General features: G+C 38.1%; 1 protein-coding gene across 14 annotated transcripts in view; it reads left to right on the forward strand.

Moving 5' to 3' along the window:
- The window catches only part of magi2b (membrane associated guanylate kinase, WW and PDZ domain containing 2b), a 135,756-nt gene that overhangs the window by 50,838 nt on the left and 64,963 nt on the right, over window positions 1-19,955 (forward strand). For all 14 annotated transcript variants that reach the window (XM_060884430.1, XM_060884433.1, XM_060884434.1 and 11 more), the window contains exons 3-4: window positions 9,516-9,635; window positions 17,949-18,164. In XM_060884430.1, the coding sequence (XP_060740413.1) occupies window positions 9,516-9,635; window positions 17,949-18,164 (336 nt within the window). The remainder of the gene's footprint in view (window positions 1-9,515; window positions 9,636-17,948; window positions 18,165-19,955) is intronic.

Below are 19,955 nucleotides of genomic sequence, written 5' to 3' on the forward strand. Positions count from 1 at the left end.
CTCATCATCATTAACAACAACAACAACAATAATATACAATTAAATTTAATTAATTTTTAATTTCATTTTTAAATTATTATTGTTGGGGGCACGGGGGCTTAGTGGTTAGCATGTTCGCCTCACACCTCCAGGGTTGGGGGTTCGATTCCCGCCTCCGCCACTCCTCTCTGTGGAGTTTGCATGTTCTCCCCGTGCCTCGGGGGTTTCCTCTGGGTACTCCGGTTTCCTCCCCCGGTCCAAAGACATGCATGGTAGGTTGATTGGCACCTCTGGAAAATTGTCCATAGTGTGTGTGTGTGAGTGAATGAGAGTGTGTGTGCCCTGTGATGGGTTGGCACTCCGTCCAGGGTGTATCCTGCCTTGATGCCCGATGACGCCTGAGATGGGCACAGGCTCCCCGTGACCCAAAGTAGTTCGGATAAGCGGTAGAAAATGAGAATGTAAGAAATAGATGAATTAAAAAACATAACATAGAAAGTGACACGTAATACACCTCTCCTTCTTTTTAGGTTGATTCCTATCCAAGAAATGAACATAAAAAATAACAGCTCCACCTCTTTCCGATTTTAGGCCTCATGCTCCAAATATGAGGCATTTTGTTAAAAAAAAAGACGCTCGCAGAGAGCACTTCATATTAATCCAGCTGACAAATCTTATAAATATTCATAGCGCACGTACAAATGAGAGCCTCGTTTTGCTCTTCCCTCGTGTTATTTTCAGGCTTTTGTGAGGGCGAGCGCGGCAGCTGCACGTGCACACACCGGAAGAGCGTCCGATCCTCTGAAAAGGCTCTCTCGTGTCTGGTGCATGCGTGAAAATCGCATCGTCAGAGCCCTGAGATAACTCCAGCCACAGGGGGGTTTTCATCTTCAGCCATGATTCATTCTGATTTGTCCTGTCACGTGGGAATCAGTCTGTATGGAGCGAGCGAGGAGAACGGCAGCTGTTCACGGAAGAGTCTGTATCTGATGTGTGCGTGTCAGTGGAGTTTCAATTCACAGAGCAGATGGCTTTATTACTGTATTTTCTTTATCGTCAGTCCGTGACTGGCCGACTGACCCCCCGCTGGCACGCACACGCATTTTGAAATACGTCTTTTGTACTGCACGAGATGGCATGCAGGGTTGTTGGCGCCATTTTGTGCGCCGCCAATACGAACAATACCGTCTGTCTGCTTCGGCTACAACCGTAAAAACGTAGAAGCGGTGCAGTGCTTAATGACTGTCCTGCTGATCAACACCTTATTACCGACAACTACTCATACACGTTAGGAAAAAATCTCAAACTAGTTTGTTTTCATTCTCAATGAACCGTTACCTTGCAGAGTAAAAGCGACGGCCAAGTTATTTTCTCGCTCCACAAAGTAGCAGGAACATTTATGCTATGAAGGTCACAGATTGGGGGGCACGGTGGCTTAGTGGTTAGCACGTTTGCCTCACACCTCCAGGGTTGGGGGTTTGATTCCCGCCTCCGGCTTGTGTGCGTGGAGTTTGCATGTTCTCCCTGTGCCTCAAGGGTTTCCTCTGGGTACTCCGGTTTCTTCCCCCGGTCCAAAGACATGCATGGTAGGTTGATTGGCATCTCTGGAAAAATTGTCCGTAGTGTCTGAGGGAATGAGAGTGTGTGTGCCTTGTGATGGGTTGGCACTCCGTCCAGGGTGTATCATGCCTTGATGCCCAATGACGCCTGAGATAGGCACAGGCTCCCCGTGACCCGAGGTAGTTCGGATAAGCGGTAGAAAATTAGTGAGTGAGTGAGAGGTCACAGGTTAAAGTAAGGTACGGTGAAGGTAAATAAAACATGAAGAATAAATAAACAGATTACACAGTAAAATACAGTATATACTGTAGTATAAAACCAAAAGAGACATTAAAAGGTTAAAGAGGTTAAAGGTTTTAGTTTCTACCAGACAATATTGCATGTATCTCACAGGCTTCAGACACTTCTCTTCTGACGTGTCTGTCTCAGTACAAAAGGTTTTTGTAATACGACATCAGCGTCTGGACTGGAAGTGTCTGTAGAGAACAGGACTGCGAGGATGAGTCATTAAATATGCACCGTCTCAACTGTTGTTGTCTGGATATTGTTTTCAAATTCCTGCTCGGTTAGTCTTTCGAATCGGTCTGCAAAGTAGCATCCAAATATATTCCCATGCGTAGAATAATAATTTTACCTTCATTAACCTCGACGAGTTCAAAATGCAGAAAATCTTTCGTGTGGTAAACGACGCAAAATGCGATTGTGGTGGATTTTAGAAACACTGTCAGATCTGATAGAGACTCTCAGCTAGGTGAAAACACACAATTTCAAAAAGGTTTCAGGTCATCATGCTGTTTATTTAGCGTACTTGTTGCCAGTTAGTGTACAATCATCGATAATTCCATAGAAATCATAAAAACCTTCAACAACCTGTTCTTGAGAGTTTGCACTACAGACAGCCTACAATTGTTTTTTGTCTTAATATACAGATTTTCCAAACAGTGTCGGGTGACATTTTGGCCTCAGTTTTTATTTATTTATTTATTTATTTAATTTATGACATGGATGACATTTGGCAACCCTTGTTTTGGTCTTGTAAGATTTGTTAGAGCAGCTTCACTTTGTTGGTACTGTAATAATTTAGAGTTGATGAGGGAGGAGATGTTTAATTGTTTAATACAATTTCCATCTCATCGCAGGCCAACAATGTGCTTTCTGAGGCATCGCGCCATTTATCATTAATGTTAGCTAACGTTAGTGGCACCACTGGTGTCATGTCCCTCTTACAAAACCTATTTCTGTCTTTTCTGAATACAGAATGCTGTACTTAATTTTCAGTATTTGTTTAATGTTGTTTATTCGCAACATTCTGTGTTTTCTTTCGATTCAGGGGAATCTATTTCGGGGGAATTTTGTATTATGGATGAAAACATTCGGATCTGTTTATTTTCCCCGTCCATGTACTGTAGCTGTGCACTTTGAGATGGCATCACTTTTAGTCATATGGTTTGGAAACGACGTCTCCAACATCTCCAATAACGTTCGCTGAATATTCAGAAGTATTGCAAACTTTCTATATTTAAATCTGTTGAGTATATTCTTAAGAAATGGCATAGACAGAATGTTTTATTTGAATATTAAAATATTCAAAACCCAGAATAAGTCGTCTTGTGTTGCATATTACATAAGTCACGTACTCTCTCTCTCTCTCTCTCTCTCTCTCTCTCTCTCTCTCTCTCTCTCTCTCTCTCTCTCTCTCTCTCTCTCTCTCTCTCTCTCTCTCTCTCTCTCTCTCTCTCTCTCTGTGTTTCTCTCTCTCTCTCTCTCTCTCTCTCTCTCTCTCTCTCTCTCTCTCTCTCTCTCTCTCTCTCTCTCTCTCTCTCTCTCTCTCTCTCTCTCTCTCACTCTCTCCCGCTCTCTGTCTGTGTTTCTCTCTCTCTCTCTGTGTGTCACTCTCTCTCTCTCGCTCTCTCTCTCTCTCTCTCTCTCTCTGTGTCACTCTCTCTCTCTCGCTCTCTCTCACTATCTCTCTGTCTCTCTCTTTCTCTCTCTCTGTGTGTGTTACTCTCTCTCTCTCTCTCTCTCTCTGTGTCACTCTCTCTCTCGCTCTCTCTCTCTCACTCTCTCTCTCTCTCTCTCTCTCTTTCTCTCTCTTTATATTTCTCTCTCCTCCTCTCTCCATTTCTCTCTACAGTGAGCTGATTTGAGTTTTGTGTCTTGCTGTTTCATTATTCAGCAGTGTGTCAGCTCTTTAGAGCCACATCGCAGCTCCATGTATTTTTCAGCCTTAGAGTCAAAATGGACTTTTCTTGTTCAAAATGAACAGAAACAGACACCTGGGGCAGCTGTGATTTCTCTCAGTAATGTAACACAACACTTCTAGTCTGAATGGGAGAAGCAACCTGAAGGCATTAAAACCGAGTCTCTCGTACCGCCATCTATTCATGTTTATTATACACCAATATAAAGAATGTCCTGCTACATCACTGATGAATTCTCACTGCTGATTGGTCAGATGTAGCTAGCATTTCTTTAGAAAAGACATACACAGGCACTTGTATGGCACATGAACATGATTTTAAAATGGTGTAATTATTGTGTTAGTGAAGTTTTCTGTGTGATGTTTATTTAGCGATTTTGTAATGAGTCTCCAGTGTCAGTGCTTCAGTAACAATCAGATATAAAGCTGGTACTTTATAGATATACTGTATGGTGACATTTTAAAAAAATTTTGTAAAAAAATTTGTAACAGCTCTTTAACATGACACAGTGGTTTTTTTTCTATAGTATAAAAAGAATAAAACTTTTCCTTAATTAACTTTTTTCTTAATGAGAATAAAACCTCTTCACACTTATTCCCTTAACATCCTATCATTTTATTCCTTTACATGAGACGCAGTCTGTACGACTGCATGAATTCATTTGCAGGTACATGCATTATTTATTGCAATCTAGAACACGGAATGGTTTTTCCTCTTATCCTCATCGCCCTACTGTAACAAATGACCGTTTACTGGATTCATTGTTAAAATTGGAGTGTGTCTGTGTCCGTTAAACGAAACTGCTTATCGCAGCCACTTCCACTTGTTCAGCAATAAGACTCTGTCCGGTGTCTTATTAAGTCTTTGTTATTGGCTGTGTAAGTCTCCATTAAATGCGCTTTTTATCCTCAGTGTGTGTTTCATTGTGACTGGAAGAGACCAGGTCTCGTTATTTCAGCATGCCACTGGCTACAGCTGTAATTTACTTACACGGGTGATGGAGGTCCCTGTATTACAAAGCCAGTCTCTCTTGGGGGCCCATTGACTAATTTCCAATTCCTGTTCGGCTTTTAAAGCCAAATATTCGGCATCTGTTGCACAATGATCTAATTGCTGATAAGCAGACGTGACAGGTGTCAGAGCGTATTTATGAAGCAATTAGGAGGCTTCAATAACAAAGCATCATTTCTGAAGAAATGGGAGCAGAATGTTTGTATCTGACGTTGGGATTCTAGCAGCTCAGGAAGCACAGCTGCACAGCTGGACTGGGAAACACACCTGAAGGTTAATAAAAGGCTTTGTTCAAACTGTGGCCGCTTTACTTCTCTGTGCAAGATAATAATAGTTTAAGCAGAAACCCTTACTGAGTCACTAAAGATGAAGAGAAATATATAGGTAATAAATCTCAATACGCCTTTACTGCTTTGTTTATCTGACCAGATCTGAAACTGAAAAGATTTAGGCGATTCATGACACTCACTCACACACACACACACACACACACACACACACACACACACACACACACACATACACACACTTTTCTATTTGCTATTTTATTGACTGTGTTGTTTGTGTCCATCTCTGAGAAAATAAGAAGTAAAAATCTCTTTTTTTGTTTGTGTTCTGAACAAACTCAGCATTTTAGATGGAAAGGATGAAAAATGATTCAAGGTATTCAAAAATAGACTTCACCGTCGGTTACTGTGAGCAACAAGCAACGTCCTGATACTTGTGCTATAACATTTGCAGCCCTGAGCTTTTTTTTTTGTTGTTGTTTATCAGAATCGACCTGAAACGAACGTCTGAAAGCCTGAAGCCTTCATTTTTTGCATTTTTGTCAGAACAGTAGGAGGCTCCTTGCATTGTGCAGATTGTCCATCAAACAACACGGAGGCAGTTAAATAAACAGTCAGGAGAGGTAGAGATTTTACCACAGACCGCTTTGTTCAGACAAAACGGAGACATGATTAAACGGAGATGCAAAATCATTACATAACTCCACACAGTGGCCTCATGAAAGTATTTAGATAGAAATAAATGAGTAGTTAGGGGGAGATGAAGTACCAAGGCAAAGAGGGAACGTTTAGAATAATCTTTCATATTAGACTAACATTAAATGTTTAAAGAAACATAAAAGGTTATAATTAAAGGAAAAAAAACGAAATTAATAATTAATCTCTGTGGAAAAAGCGAGTATCTGTTTACATCGAAAACATTAGTGTCTGTTCCGTTCAGCACGTTACACTATTGTCTATTAAGTATTATCAAAAATCTTCCTCCAGCTGGATTTTATTATCTTTCCGCCTTCCCTGATTGAGTTTAATGATATATATGATGAACGGTTGTTTGACAACTGACTACTATCGGGACTGTAAATATTTAGCATTTCTTCGTAGGTTGCAATTCCTTTGAAAAATATTTCTTCATTAATTTTGTGCTGTTGGTTTAAGAAATTGGTTTAAGGAAGGATTTTAACAGGCTTGTGTGATGCTGAATTTGGTCCGAAAGCAAGTGTTTTATCAATAAACAACACATCCTACTTTTTATCTGTTGTGTCGTGTCTGCAAAACAAAGTAAGTTTCTGTTACGCTGAAGTTATAGCAGCTTTAAAACGTACACCTCTCTGTTACTGTCCAGAAACTTTAAACGATACAGAAACATGTCTTGGATTGTTGATAAAGAAACAAAGTCGTCTGTCCTGAAGACTTTCCTGTGTCGGAAATCATAAAGTTAAAGATTTGCTTTGTTACTTTGTTACTATAGAAACGGTAAATGTATTGTATTGTAAATGTAAACGTATTGAGACGCGTTCAGATCATGTCGGAAAGATCGTGTTTACTGGTTAAACACGTGAACGGCATCACAAAGTCGTACCAATTCGTAATTCCAAGCAGGAAACCGGATGTTCTTTGGTGAATGTAACGTCTGTATTATAGTTGATGGTAAATTTATTGAGTAAATTGAATGTTACTCGTGTGTTCATGACATAAATATCTATATATCGCTAGAAGTTTGTTACACAATGTAACACAACCTTCCACACTGTAAAACACCATAGCTCCATGTAGGTATGTGAATTTATTTCTTCTTTTTAACTCGAAATGTAATGATAAGTTTTCTAAAATAACCTTAAAGTCAGCAGTTGACTTGAGTTGAAGTGAAGCTTATCTTAATGTTAACCTGACTCACATTTTTAAGGCAAAAAAAGTTAAGGCAACTTTTGTTTTAATGTTTAATCATCTGGAAATGCTTTACAGTGCTCTTCTTTGGCATATTAGTTTACTCTTAGTTAACTTATTGGCTCTAAATTTTGTCTCTCATATCTCAGTTACTAAACATTTTCTGTACTTCCATACATGGATACTAAATGTGGAGGTGCTTTCAAAATGCTTCCCCAAACTCCTGAAGGCTTCACATAGCTATCGGTATGTTATCAGCATTCAGTACTCAGTAGCTTTTTAGGTTAAGCTGTAACATTATGAACACGGTGTTCCTCTAAACGGATCAGCTGTAATAATGATTTATGTTCAAGTTTCCTTGTTGATCTGAGGATCGGGGTTCAACCCCCAGCACTGCTGGCTGCTGTTGTTGGGCCCTTAAGCAAGGCCCTTAACCCTCTCTGCTCCAGCGACGCTGTATCATTTCTGACTCTGTGCTGTGACCCCAACCTCCAAAGTTGGGATATACGAAAAAAGATTTCCACTGTGACAAAATAAACTCTCTTGTTCTGTATTCTACACAGATAAATATGGAACATTACATAACATAACATTACAATGTTGTCGTTCTCCAAACCCTAATTTCACATCATGCTACATGTCACCTGGAACATTCTGCACATCAAATTCTATATTTTTTATTATAGTTTTTATACGTTTTCAGTATATTTATATGCACAGTCTAAGGAGGAGTGGCCAGGTTTTCATTTCACTGCAAGTAGGGTTGCAACTTTTGAGTCTTTTTTTTTTTATATGTTCTGGGATCCAAATTGTCTCTAAAACACTAAGATCCAAAACTGTTCAGAAAAGGAACACTCAGACTGTTAGTTGGATGTTAGCCAGTTTATAAGGAAGCATAAAACAGCCTTATCATTTCTCTTCTTTTTTCTCTTCTCATCTTATACAATGTGCATTTGTTCATTTCCTTTTATCTCTAATAGCATCACTGATATTATTTGGCTGAAGCAACACATATGAATGTGATACTATATAAACGCTGCGTTCGCTTGCATCATTTCAGATTTTTTTCCCTCAAGTACATTTTTCGTCAAGATTTCAATTTTCCCCTAAACAAAAGCCACTCTCTTATGAGATCCTTTATATGAGACTGCTCTCCTGTACGTCTTGTGCTCACGATGCAAATCTCATTTCTGCTCCATGATTCAATCTTTCTGCACGGTCAGGAGCTGCAGGGTTTCGTGTAATCACGTTGCCCTGATTACAGGATGCCTGTTGTTATTGATTATGATCATTAAGCTTCTCTGAAGACCTGTAATATCAGATCTGTTCTCACGCTGTGAGCTTCCATACAATTCCATCCTTAATATACTCCCTGAACTCCTACCTTCCGGAGCGCGTGTGAGATAACGTTAATCTTAAATGTCTTCAGAATTGTTGTTGTTTCGGTTGCCAGAGTTTGGTAGAATCCGTTCAGGAAGTTTGTGAAGAGCGACAGGTTTGTCACGGCTTCGTCTCTGCGTGAGCTGCGACTCTTCAGGGGGCCACTGTAAAGCTCAGAGACCTGCTGCTAGCCCAGATTTGGCCTGACTGCAAACTTCTGCCTCCAACTGGGCAGTTCACTCTTCTAGACTCTATTTGGAAACCAATTTCAAGTCAACTCTGACTCTAAAGCCGAACAGCATTTCAAGGGTTTAGAAAAGTGTGCAGGGATTGAAAGAGATTTTAAGGATGAAATTATATCAGCGCTGCTAGGCATGTAGCTCAGTCTCTCCTTATATCTCTCTGCTTCTTCACTTACACTCAGAACTGTGTCTAAGTCAGTGTCTATGGCTTTATTCAACACACTGTCATGCAGACATACATATGCTCTGTTTTACACCAGTTTGTAGCTAAAATACTGTGAGATCATTCACGAAAGATGACATGCACTTCAGGAACGAAATGTGGAATGTTGGACACTTCCTGTACTTGTAGCTTCACTGACGCTGGAAGAGAAAACATTCAAGATGTTTAAAAATTCACTGTATTTTGATAAAGCTAGCAGCATCACATTGCGTGTGCAGCTCAACATTTGCCATCGATAAGGAAATGGCTTATAATTTCAGTTAATAAAATACTGTTTGTGTTCCATTTGAGACAATAGTACCTAAAAATCATACATTAATCAGTAGAGCGCATAGTGTAAGTACATAATAATAGGAACACTCTGTTATAGGAAAATAATCAGTGATCTGTGATATGACCCTTCACAAATCAGACCTTGATCCACCAAACCCTCTGTCCTGAGTAACCCTCTGCACTCAGACGACTGAGTGCCGGCCTGCAGGACGTTTTATTTGTCAGTCCATTTATTATTGGCCTTAGATTGTGTCGATTTTCTGTCCTACAAGTCTCTGTGAATGAACTGTGACTATAGAAGGAGAGCATTAATATACAGTAAAGCTGTTATTTGAGTTATAGCAGTAACTATTGCCAGAGCCGAAAATAAATCGACGCCTATTGACTAATCGTAATCGAGAGTTTAATAGCTTTATTTTAATAGTTCAGTAGTGTTGCAAAACAGAATATATTAAATATCTTCTATTTTTACCAGGCACCACACGACAACCCAAAGAAGGAGAGGTGCCAGGCGTGGACTACAACTTTGTGAGTGTCGACCGGTTTATGGAATTAGAGAAAAGTGGAGCTTTACTCGAGAGTGGAACATATGAAGGTGAGTAAAATGCAGTTTGACTCAGAAACCAATACACAGTAACTGATCCTGACTGGATCTATTTTCTCTTGATCTTTTAACTGAGTTAGCTCTTAGCATGTTAGCGCTAATATTAATTTTCACTATGATACTGTAGATACAGGGGGCACGGTGGCTTAGTGGTTAGCACGTTCGCCTCACACCACCAGGGTTGGGGGTTCGATTCCCGCCTCCACCTTGTGTGTGTGGAGTTTGCATGTTCTCCCCGTGCCTCGGGGGTTTCCTCCGGGTACTCCGGTTTCCTCCCCCGGTCCAAAGACATGCATGGTAGGTTGTTTGGCATCTCTGGAAAATTGTCCGTAGTGTGTGATTGCGTGAGTGAATGAGAGTGTGTGTGTGTGTGTGTGTGTGCCCTGCGATGGGTTGGCACTCCGTCCAGGGTGTATCCTGCCTTGATGCCCGATGACGCCCTGTGACCCGAGGTAGTTCGGATAAGCGGTAGAAGATGAATGAATGAATGAATACTGTAGATACATTTAAATTTCAGTATGCTAGCTAGAGTAATTAGCTAGAGTTTTTGATATGAGAGCTATGGTTCTTCTACACAGTATTTATTTCTTTACACTGTTAGCTACAAAATGATAAGACTGCTGTTAGCTTAACTCAGGTTTTGTAGCTATGTTTGCTAATCCATGTTAATATTAACATGTGGGGTTCAGTTAAGCTAATAGCATTTTATCCACAATGGGCAGGTGAACTATGTTGCATTGTGTCCATTGCTTCTGATGCAATAAAAAAATTTGTGCACATCAGTTAGGCAGGAATCTAAATAGATGTTCATTGTGCTACACCGAGATTATGTAAATTCTTGAGTAGTTTCTGAGATGGATATTTTTTTTATTAGCATCTTGACCACCTGAAAAAATTTGCACTAGGAAATGCACAATGAATAAAGAAATTGTGTTATTTTTGTCTGTTGTCAAATAAAATGCAAGGTGACATAAAAGTATATGAATTTATACTAAAGTGCTATTTTAATACATACAAGCATTGATACTATATTGTTTTTTTATGTATGAATAGTCCTAGTTGTAATAATCGCTGTGATATTTGATTCTTCCTCTTCTTTTTCTAATTATTATAACTGGACTAAACATTTTCTTATTTAATATTGACCTCAAATTACATTCCATCATTTGTGCATGTGTGTATATATGTTTATAGCATGTCATTAAGTGCTTGCATCAAACTGTCAGTCACTGATAAGGGATTAATACTACAATACAGTTTGATAAATCCTAGATCAGTATTGTTCTTAAATAAGACACGCCTCTGTTTTAGCCAAACCCCACCCACTTACCTATCTTATGCACACATTAATGGCCCACGAGTTCAGAGCTACTGTTGAGATTGAAATGAACTTGCACAGATTCTCTATTAAATCCTTATTGCTTGTTTAAGTGAACTCTGAATATGCTCTGATGTGCTGAACACACTTTTTTGGTTCCTTGTTTAAGCACATGATTAATATGTTTAATAAAATATGAACAAAAAACCCTTAAAATAGCAGTATACGCAAAGTGTGTTGTTAATTACACCATTTGTGTGTGTGTGTGTGTGTGTGTTTGCTCTAGAATGCACAATAAAAGCTCCAAATTCTCTACAATTATTTTCTACCTTCCTGATTAAAAGTAAAAAATATGTACTTGTGAGAAATCCATCGCAGTGCCCCAGTTTTCATGCTGAGTGTGAACACCTCTCTCAGACATTCTCTTTACTGTGGAGTTTAACACGAGTCTTTGCTTGTTTCGAGCTTTGCCGTATCTTTTACATACTAACTGAACGGATCAAGCGCAAACGAGCGTGATTGCCTTGTTTACGAAAAAGTCCCATTTTCACAGCACAGAGCTAGTAGGATGTACTGAGTTGCTTCATTTGGTCCCAGGACCATGTTTCTACAAAAAACACAGAGCTACAGGAGACAACACAGAACTAAGTACACTATACAGTACTACATAAATGTTTGCAAGACAGTACATTACAATAATTTACAAGGGAGGTGCAGCGTCAACCATAATGAATAAAATGCTGTAGTAAAATGTTGTGGATGTAAACATTAGTTAGAGTTTTTTTTGTGAGTGTGTGTGTGTGTGTGTGCGTGTGTGTAAATGTGAGGCGGTGTATATTTTATTCGCAGTCTTGTGACAGAACCTTTGTTCTGGACTATATTTGGCTGCTGGGTTTCCGCCTCACTGCGCATTTCCAATGTAGTTCGTAGTTCGAGGTGCTGCTGCTCTGGGCTTGAATCAGGAGCTCCAGCACAACATTCTACATCTTTATATTTCAAAGTATTTACAGTTAGTTTGTGGATGTTTTGTCAAATTAAATTAGTTTACAATTTAACAACAATAAAAATAACAATAGCATTTTAGTGTAGTGTGGAATTCGGCACTGTCTTGGCTTATTGCGAGCTCCTGGAAGATTAAGTGATGGATATTAGCAGTGAGACACTTTATTCTGTGGTTTAGGCATTTTGGCAGGTGGCAGATGCCTACTACAAGCATCAAGTGATTACCTGCTTGCTAAAATTACACCATTCTGACGATTATGTAAACAATTCAACATAATATGTCTAGACAATCACCTTTCCAAGCTGTGGTGGTTACATAAAAAAGCCAAATGCGTAATAAAAACACAGGTATTTATAGCCGTTGTGCCTGTAGTAATAATATATAAAAATGATAACCATATACATTAAACTGTGAATAAATTCTTGGAATATAACAATTGGTACACATTAAACTAGCATAATAATAGAAAATTTGCTAGCAATTTCTAGGCACCGTACATGTCCCTGAATATGAATATATTATTTGGATTAAACAAATGCAGTATGTTCTAAACAAATACAGATCTAAATAGAAAGTGCTCTTTTTTCTCAGTTTAATGTCATTTAAAGGACCCCATTTTGACTAGCAGCAGCACTGTGTTCCAGGTTCTGATTGATTGTTTCATGTGTTTCTGAAATGTCACTAATCCCCAAAATAAAGTATATCTGATCAAATATTATTTGGTATTATGTGTCTATTATTAGCAACTGTAAATAATAGTTCCCTGATTTGGAAAGTTGTTAAACTAAATGCAGAGACTGAATTAATTTCATTCCAATGCATACATCAGAGGAACATTGTATTAACATTATTTGTTTCTGTACATCCAACGTGATTTGAGCGTGTAGTTTCAAAGCCTTGAATGCACCAACAACACCCACAACACTGATACTTTAAAACAGACACAATTTTATAGTTACGCTTCCTATAAGCTCCAACATCCTCGAGAGATTTCACAGTGTCACTGGTTTATATTAATAACACATAAATCGATCACGCTCACTCTACATCCTTCAGTCAAGTCTTAGGAAACTTGTTTACGTTTATTTCAGTACAAGCAATAAAATCGCTTTGCAACAAAAAGAGATTTTATTGCCCTTACTTTTACTTTTGCTTATGTGTATCTGTTAGGCAAATAAATGTAGAAGTAATGATGAGCAGAAAGTTCACTTATATAAATATAAGATATAAACTGCTACATTAGCATCGAACGAACCTGTAAAGATTCACACTCATGAATTGTATTGTTCAGATTAGCTTTTATTTTTTTATTTGAAACATCCTCCCAGAATGAATACACACACACACACACACACACACACACACACACACACACACACACACTATTAGTGAGTATATTCTGACACAGTTCTAGGTAACCTCAGGTACACATCTCACACACAGAGGTAGAGTTGCGCAGTCTGGGCCTGAGGGAGCTTGCTGTCAGGTGTGTGCACTAGTTTTCAGGTGCAGGTTTCTTTTGGGTCTAGACTTCACACTGATCTTCTGTCATACTGCATCATGGTGCCATGTGTGTAGCGCAGTGTGAGAGCAGTGTGTGGGAGACGGAGTCGGACTAGGCTCACAGCCATGCCTGTTTGTCAACAGCATGTCTTTGCTTTTCATTACATGTGTTTTTGACTCTTGCTCGCAACACTGTACTGAAAAGAGGACACAAGGCGAGTTTCAGGTTCATGGTGCAGCGCAGTTAAGAATTTGAAGCAGATTTGGGAAGGATTTTAAAACCGAGAAGAAATAAAACACAACAGGGTGTGCTGCTGGAGCCAAACAATGAAGCGCAGTGACTGTTAGTTGATTTTCACTTTGTATAACACTGCATCTCAACATCTTACATTTTTAATATAAAGCCAGCAATTTACCAGTGATTAAAATGTAGAAATGATTAATTAAACACTTAATATTACATTTTAATATTACATTTGATGTTGGGGAACGTACAAAAGACTAATCAGTTTATGTTGGCAGATAAATAAATAAACAAACAAACAAACAAATAAATAAATAAAAAACAGTAATAATTATTATTATTAGCAATATTATTATTGTTGTTATTATTATTGCTGTTATTATTATTATTATTATTACTGTTATTATTATTATATCATTGGGGAAGTCGTGGCCTAACGGTTAGAGAGTCTGACGCCTAACCCTAAGGTTGTGGGTTCGAGTCTCGTGCCGGCCACGACTGAGGTGCCCTTGAGCAAGGCACCGAACCCCCCCAACTGCTCCCTGGGTGCGGCAGCATAAATGGCTGGCCACTGCTCAGGGTGTGTGTTCACGGTGTGTGTGTGTTCACTGCTGTGTGTGCACTTTGTATGGGTTAAACGCAGAGAACAAATTCTGAGTATGGGTCACCATGCTTAGCCGTATGTCACTTCACTTATATAAATAAATCAAATAAATATAGTTTCACATGGCAGAATATTTTCTGACCGTTGCAGAACTCTGACACTGGAGACTCCTTACATAGATGTTTAAAAGACATCTACTGACAGTAGACTTCACCATATCAATGTTTCTTTTCTTTTCTTTTTTAATAACAGTATGTTTTTAGTTCCGTGTATTAGTAAACTTACACTATACAACGTCTCTGCCATCCAAGTCCCTGTGAATGAGCTGTTACTATGGAAACAAAAACTAGTAAATTCATTTAACCTTCTGATTTGAGTTACAGCCAGAGCTGTTGTCAGAGCTGCTGATTTTTACATTTTGTTATGTACAGTGTTGCTTTAAAGTTTGTGAAATTTCTATATTTCTGCATAAATATGGCCCAAAACATAATCGGATATTCACACCAGTCCTAAAAGTAAACAAATGAACGCAATCGAACAAATGAGACAAAAATATCATGCTTCTTCATTTAGTTATTCAGAAAAATGATCCAGCATTAAATATCTGTGCCTTGCAAAAGTATGTGAAATTGTTTTGTGTATCTGCTGTGATCCCCATGTGCAGCAATAACTGTAAGTAAGCTTTCTGGTAACTTTTGATCAGTTTTGTGCAACAGCTTGGAAGAAATTGAAGCCATTCCCCTGAACTGAACAGCTTCGACTCTGGGATTTTGATTGGTGTCCTCACATGAACTGCTTGCTTCAGGTCCTTCCACAACATTTCTTTTCAATTGAGGTCAGGACTTTGACTTAGCCATTTCATAACATTTATATTTGTTTGGCCTTGATCATTTTTTGGTAGACAGATTTGTGTACTTGTGATCGTTGTCTTGATGTATGACCCATTTTCTCTTGTGATGCAGGACAGATTTCATGCCATTTTCCTCTGAATTTATTGTTTTATTAATGATGGGAAGCTTTTCTGGCCCAAAGCCTAATACTACCACCACCTTGTTTTACAGAAGCTATAAGGTTATTTTGCTGGAATGCAAAATTTTCTTTTGTCCAAAAATAGCGCTTCTCATTTAAAACAAAACGTTCTATCTTGGTCTCATTTGTCCACAATTTATTTTTCTAATAGTCCTCTGGTCTGTCCACGTGATCTTTAGCAAACCTGATTGTCATTCCATTGACTGAAATCAGATGGACTCTAATTTTACTTTGAAATTAAGTACTAAACCTAGAGGTTCACATACTTTTGTCTCTCACAGGTATATAATATTGAAACATTTTTCTGAATAAAAAAATTACCACGTATTATATATTTGTCTGATTCTGTTCACTTTGTCTGCTTTTGGGTCTTGTATGAAAATCTGATGATGTGGGTCATATTTATGCAGAAATATCTAAAGGGTTCACAAACTTTCAAGCGACACCACTGTAAATGTACAAAATGTACTATATGACAGATCCAGTCATAGATTTTTTTCATCTATAACACTTTGCTGTGTTATTAATAGACTATCTTTAAATTCCTTTCTTGCTACACTTGTCCATCAGATGCCCTGAAGTGATGCTTGGTTTCTTCCTCTGGGGAAATCATAAAGGTTACATCTTACAATAGAGAGTTATCTTCAGAAAAAAAGTTTATTGAAAGCTACATAGCATATTCTGGCCTTCGGAGTAAACTCTCTGTGAGTTTTTCTACTAACATGTAGAGTTCAATAACTAGAGTTTATTTAAATAATAACCTTTTTTTTAAAAAAAAAAAAAACTATAATAGGTTCAGAAAAGAAAACAAAAACAAATACATTTACAGCATTTGGTAGACACCCTCATTTAGAGTGACATATTTATACAACAGACCAATTGAGGGTTAAGGGCCTTGCTCAGGGGCCCAGGAGAGGCAGCTTGGTGGACCTGGGATTCAAACTCGAAAATCCGTCACATCATAAAAACTAGTTTAATAAAGTAAAACACCACTTTTACCTTTTTCACAACGAAGTCCAAGATAATGCAGCTGGGTTCAGGAATAAAGTAGAACAAACACCAGGGGGAAAATATTACACCGCTTTAGAGTACCACTAAACCCCGGCTGTAGTCTAAGTTAGAAAATAAACTCCAAAATCTCAAAAAAAACTCTTACTATGTCTAACTTGAGGAGTGTAAATTATTTGGTAACACTGCTCAAAATCGCAATGAATAATCCGGATTTTTTAAACATTGTTTGTTCAAAATGTTAAATTTCAGAATATTTATTGTAATTATTCAGGATTCAGGAAAAATATGGATCATTCATTCTTGGATAAGTGGATACTTTAGACAATCAAGTAACCTATATTAATATATGCTATAAATAAAACTATAAATATATAACTAAACAATAATACATTGGGCAAAATGATTAAAACAATGTCTAGGTTTAGACAAAAAGCTGACGTTATCTAAACTAACCTCTACACGGCTGTTATCAGAACTGAAGCTGGAGCTTTAACAGTTATTTATTTATATCCATATGCTTTTACATCTCTAGTAACATGTAGACAATTCTGCTGTTTACCACTACGATACAAGTTTGTGTTTACGAGTTGGACGGCATCACAAAGTCGTAATTACGAGTGGGAAACTCTGGCAGTCAGAAAACACTTTGGAATTAATGGATGTAAATTCTGTCCTGTAGTTGATGGTAAATTAGTTGAAATTGAATGTTTATTTGTCTCAGAAGCTGAGTTCAGTTTCTGTGTTTCATTGAAATACAATCAATTAGACTTTACAGTGGATTTGTAAACTGATTAAAAACAGAAGAAAAAAAAACAAAACAAAATGCACATTATTTGCTCTTCGTTTTGGAACTGGAGTTTAAAACCTTGCTGTTTTTTTTGTAGTTAAATAAGAGGAAGTTATCCACCTCCATGTTGCTCCAAGTGAAGTGACTTGAACTCACCTGATGTCGTAATCACACACGTTAAGATAAAGAAATGAAAACACTTCCATTGTTGTATCTGTATTTTCTCTGTAAGAAGAGGTTTGCGTAAATGGGTGCAATTCTGGGTCACAGTTTGTAAGTGAACTTATCGTTACAGCTATGGACTGCACCGTCAGCCCTCATCTGTCTCTTCCCTACAGACCTGCAAATGAATTCATAAACCTCACACACACACACACACACACACACACACACACACACACACACACACGCACACACACACACACACTCAATTTTTAATCATTAAACCAGATTCCCCCCGATACACATGACTTCTTTTCAATCTTGAATAAAAGGTTCGGGCTCTTTGTGATAGAGGTCGTCTTAATAACAAGCATCACACAGTAAAGAGAAGAGAAATAAATAAAGAAACTGGGTAGCGTTACCAAAAACATGATTGAAAAATGGCTATAAATAAATCAAGGTGCACACTGAGCCGCTCCCGATGCGTGACGTGCCTTTTCGAAGCAAAGTACCTCAATTTGGACTTTTGTTTTTTTGCTGTCTTTCATGAGATCTTTGTGCTGAATGATTTGGATTGTAAATCCTGATGGATTCTCAGGTTCTCAGATGTAAATTAGTAAAATGGGTTCTCTTTTGGTTCTAGATAACTTCTATGGCACGCCCAAGCCCCCGGCAGAGCCCACGCACATGCTGTTTAATGTGACTGACCAGCTGCTGCCAGGTGCTCGCCCCAGCGCTGAGGGGAAGAGGAAGAGGAACAAGTCGGTCAGCAACATGGAGAAGGACAGCATCGAGCCTCCTGAGGAAGAGGAGGAGGAGAGTCCTGTCGTTAACGGCAACGGCATTGCTATCACACCAGGTTAGCAGAACCTGCTCAAAGGGGAAGTGCCATGTTTGCTTGTTTTCTAATAGAACTGGAAAATTTTGATTTTCACCAAAATTTTAGGGAAAAGAAACTCTCTCAGTCTGAGGGAGGATTCAGCTCCTAAGGACACGCATGGTTTAGCTCACTTCATGCGTAAGGTTGACTCTTTTTATGACATACTTATGAGTCCTGCTGGAAAACTTCTCATTTTCTCTGCAAACACAACGAGGCTTCACAAAACACGACACGTTAACAAAAGTGTTCTGTGTACCCTCGTAATTTACGGACTCTTAAGAAAAATCTTTTTGCATTTTGAACACACCCACGTTTACTGTACCGTGTTAACACGTCATTTATAAGCCCAAATGTATTTGCAGAGAAATAAGTCTATTCATGAAAATTTGGGTAAAGAACAAAGCTTATGTATGAAGTGACATACACACAACATGTTTCTAAACGGCATATAGTGATTTATTACTATTTATTGTTAAGGTGGGCTTGGTGAAATTTTATTGGTGCAGAATGTGGCGTATGAGTGAATATTGTCACCTTGATATGAGACATATGACATATGCTTGTGCCAGAAGATTGATGTTCATCATAAAGGTTCAGAGATAAGTTGCATGCAAAAAAAAAGAAAAAGTAAAATAATAATAATAATAATAATAATAATAATAATAATAAAAAGAATATATATTTATATATATATATATATATATATATATATATATATATATATATATATATATATATATATATATATATATATATATTGTTTCTCAGTATTTTGCCTAGGGTTATTGATTATAATGATAATTATAATTATTCAAGAAATATTTTTATTATTTATTGCATCATATCATTCAAATCAACAGCCTTTGAGCCTTTTTATTGGATATTTAGTGGATACTTTAGATTTGAATGAAAACTTATACATTCAATCAAGAGATCAGTCAATTAATTATGAAATATATATCTAAAATTCAATTTGTAACTCGGTGTAGTGTTAAAAACATCAAAATGTGGAGCTTCTGATTTCAGGTAGCAAAATAAACAAAATAATAAACTAAAGTTATAAACTAAAGTTTAGCTGAAGCTAAAGCTTTAACTGGCATATACATATATATATTTAGATGCTTTGCATTCTAATATTTTATTTGTATAGCGGTTTTAACAACGGACGAAGGTCGCAAAACACTCACTCACTCACTCATTTTCTACCGCTTATCCGAACTACCTCGGGTCACGGGGAGCCTGTGCCTTTCTCAGGCGTCATCGGGCATCAAGGCAGGATATACCCTGGACGGAGTGCCAACCCATCACAGGGCACACACACACACTCATTCACTCACGCACTCACACACTACGGACAATTTTCCAGAGATGCCAATCAACCTACCATGCATGTCTTTGGACCGGGGGAGGAAACCGGAGTACCCGGAGGAAACCCCCGAGGCACAGGGAGAACATGCAAACTCCACACACACAAGGCGGAGGCAGGAATCGAACCTCCAACCCTGGAGGTGTGAGGCGAACGTGCTAACCAGTATGCCACCGTGCCTCCCTAGGTCGCAAAACAGATTTACAGAAATATATATATAAATTTAATAAAAAATGTATATTTTACACGGAATATTTTCAATGTAAATAAATGATATTATTTAGTTTTAAATAAATGATAATGAATGACACCTTGTAAATATTTTTTCAGCCTAATTAGAAAGCCAGAAACCTCCTTAGATGATATAAGGATGAATGTCTGAGAGGAACCAGACTGGAAAGGGA

This window comes from Tachysurus vachellii, chromosome 13, assembly GCF_030014155.1.
Source record: "Tachysurus vachellii isolate PV-2020 chromosome 13, HZAU_Pvac_v1, whole genome shotgun sequence".
NCBI lineage: Eukaryota > Metazoa > Chordata > Actinopteri > Siluriformes > Bagridae > Tachysurus > Tachysurus vachellii.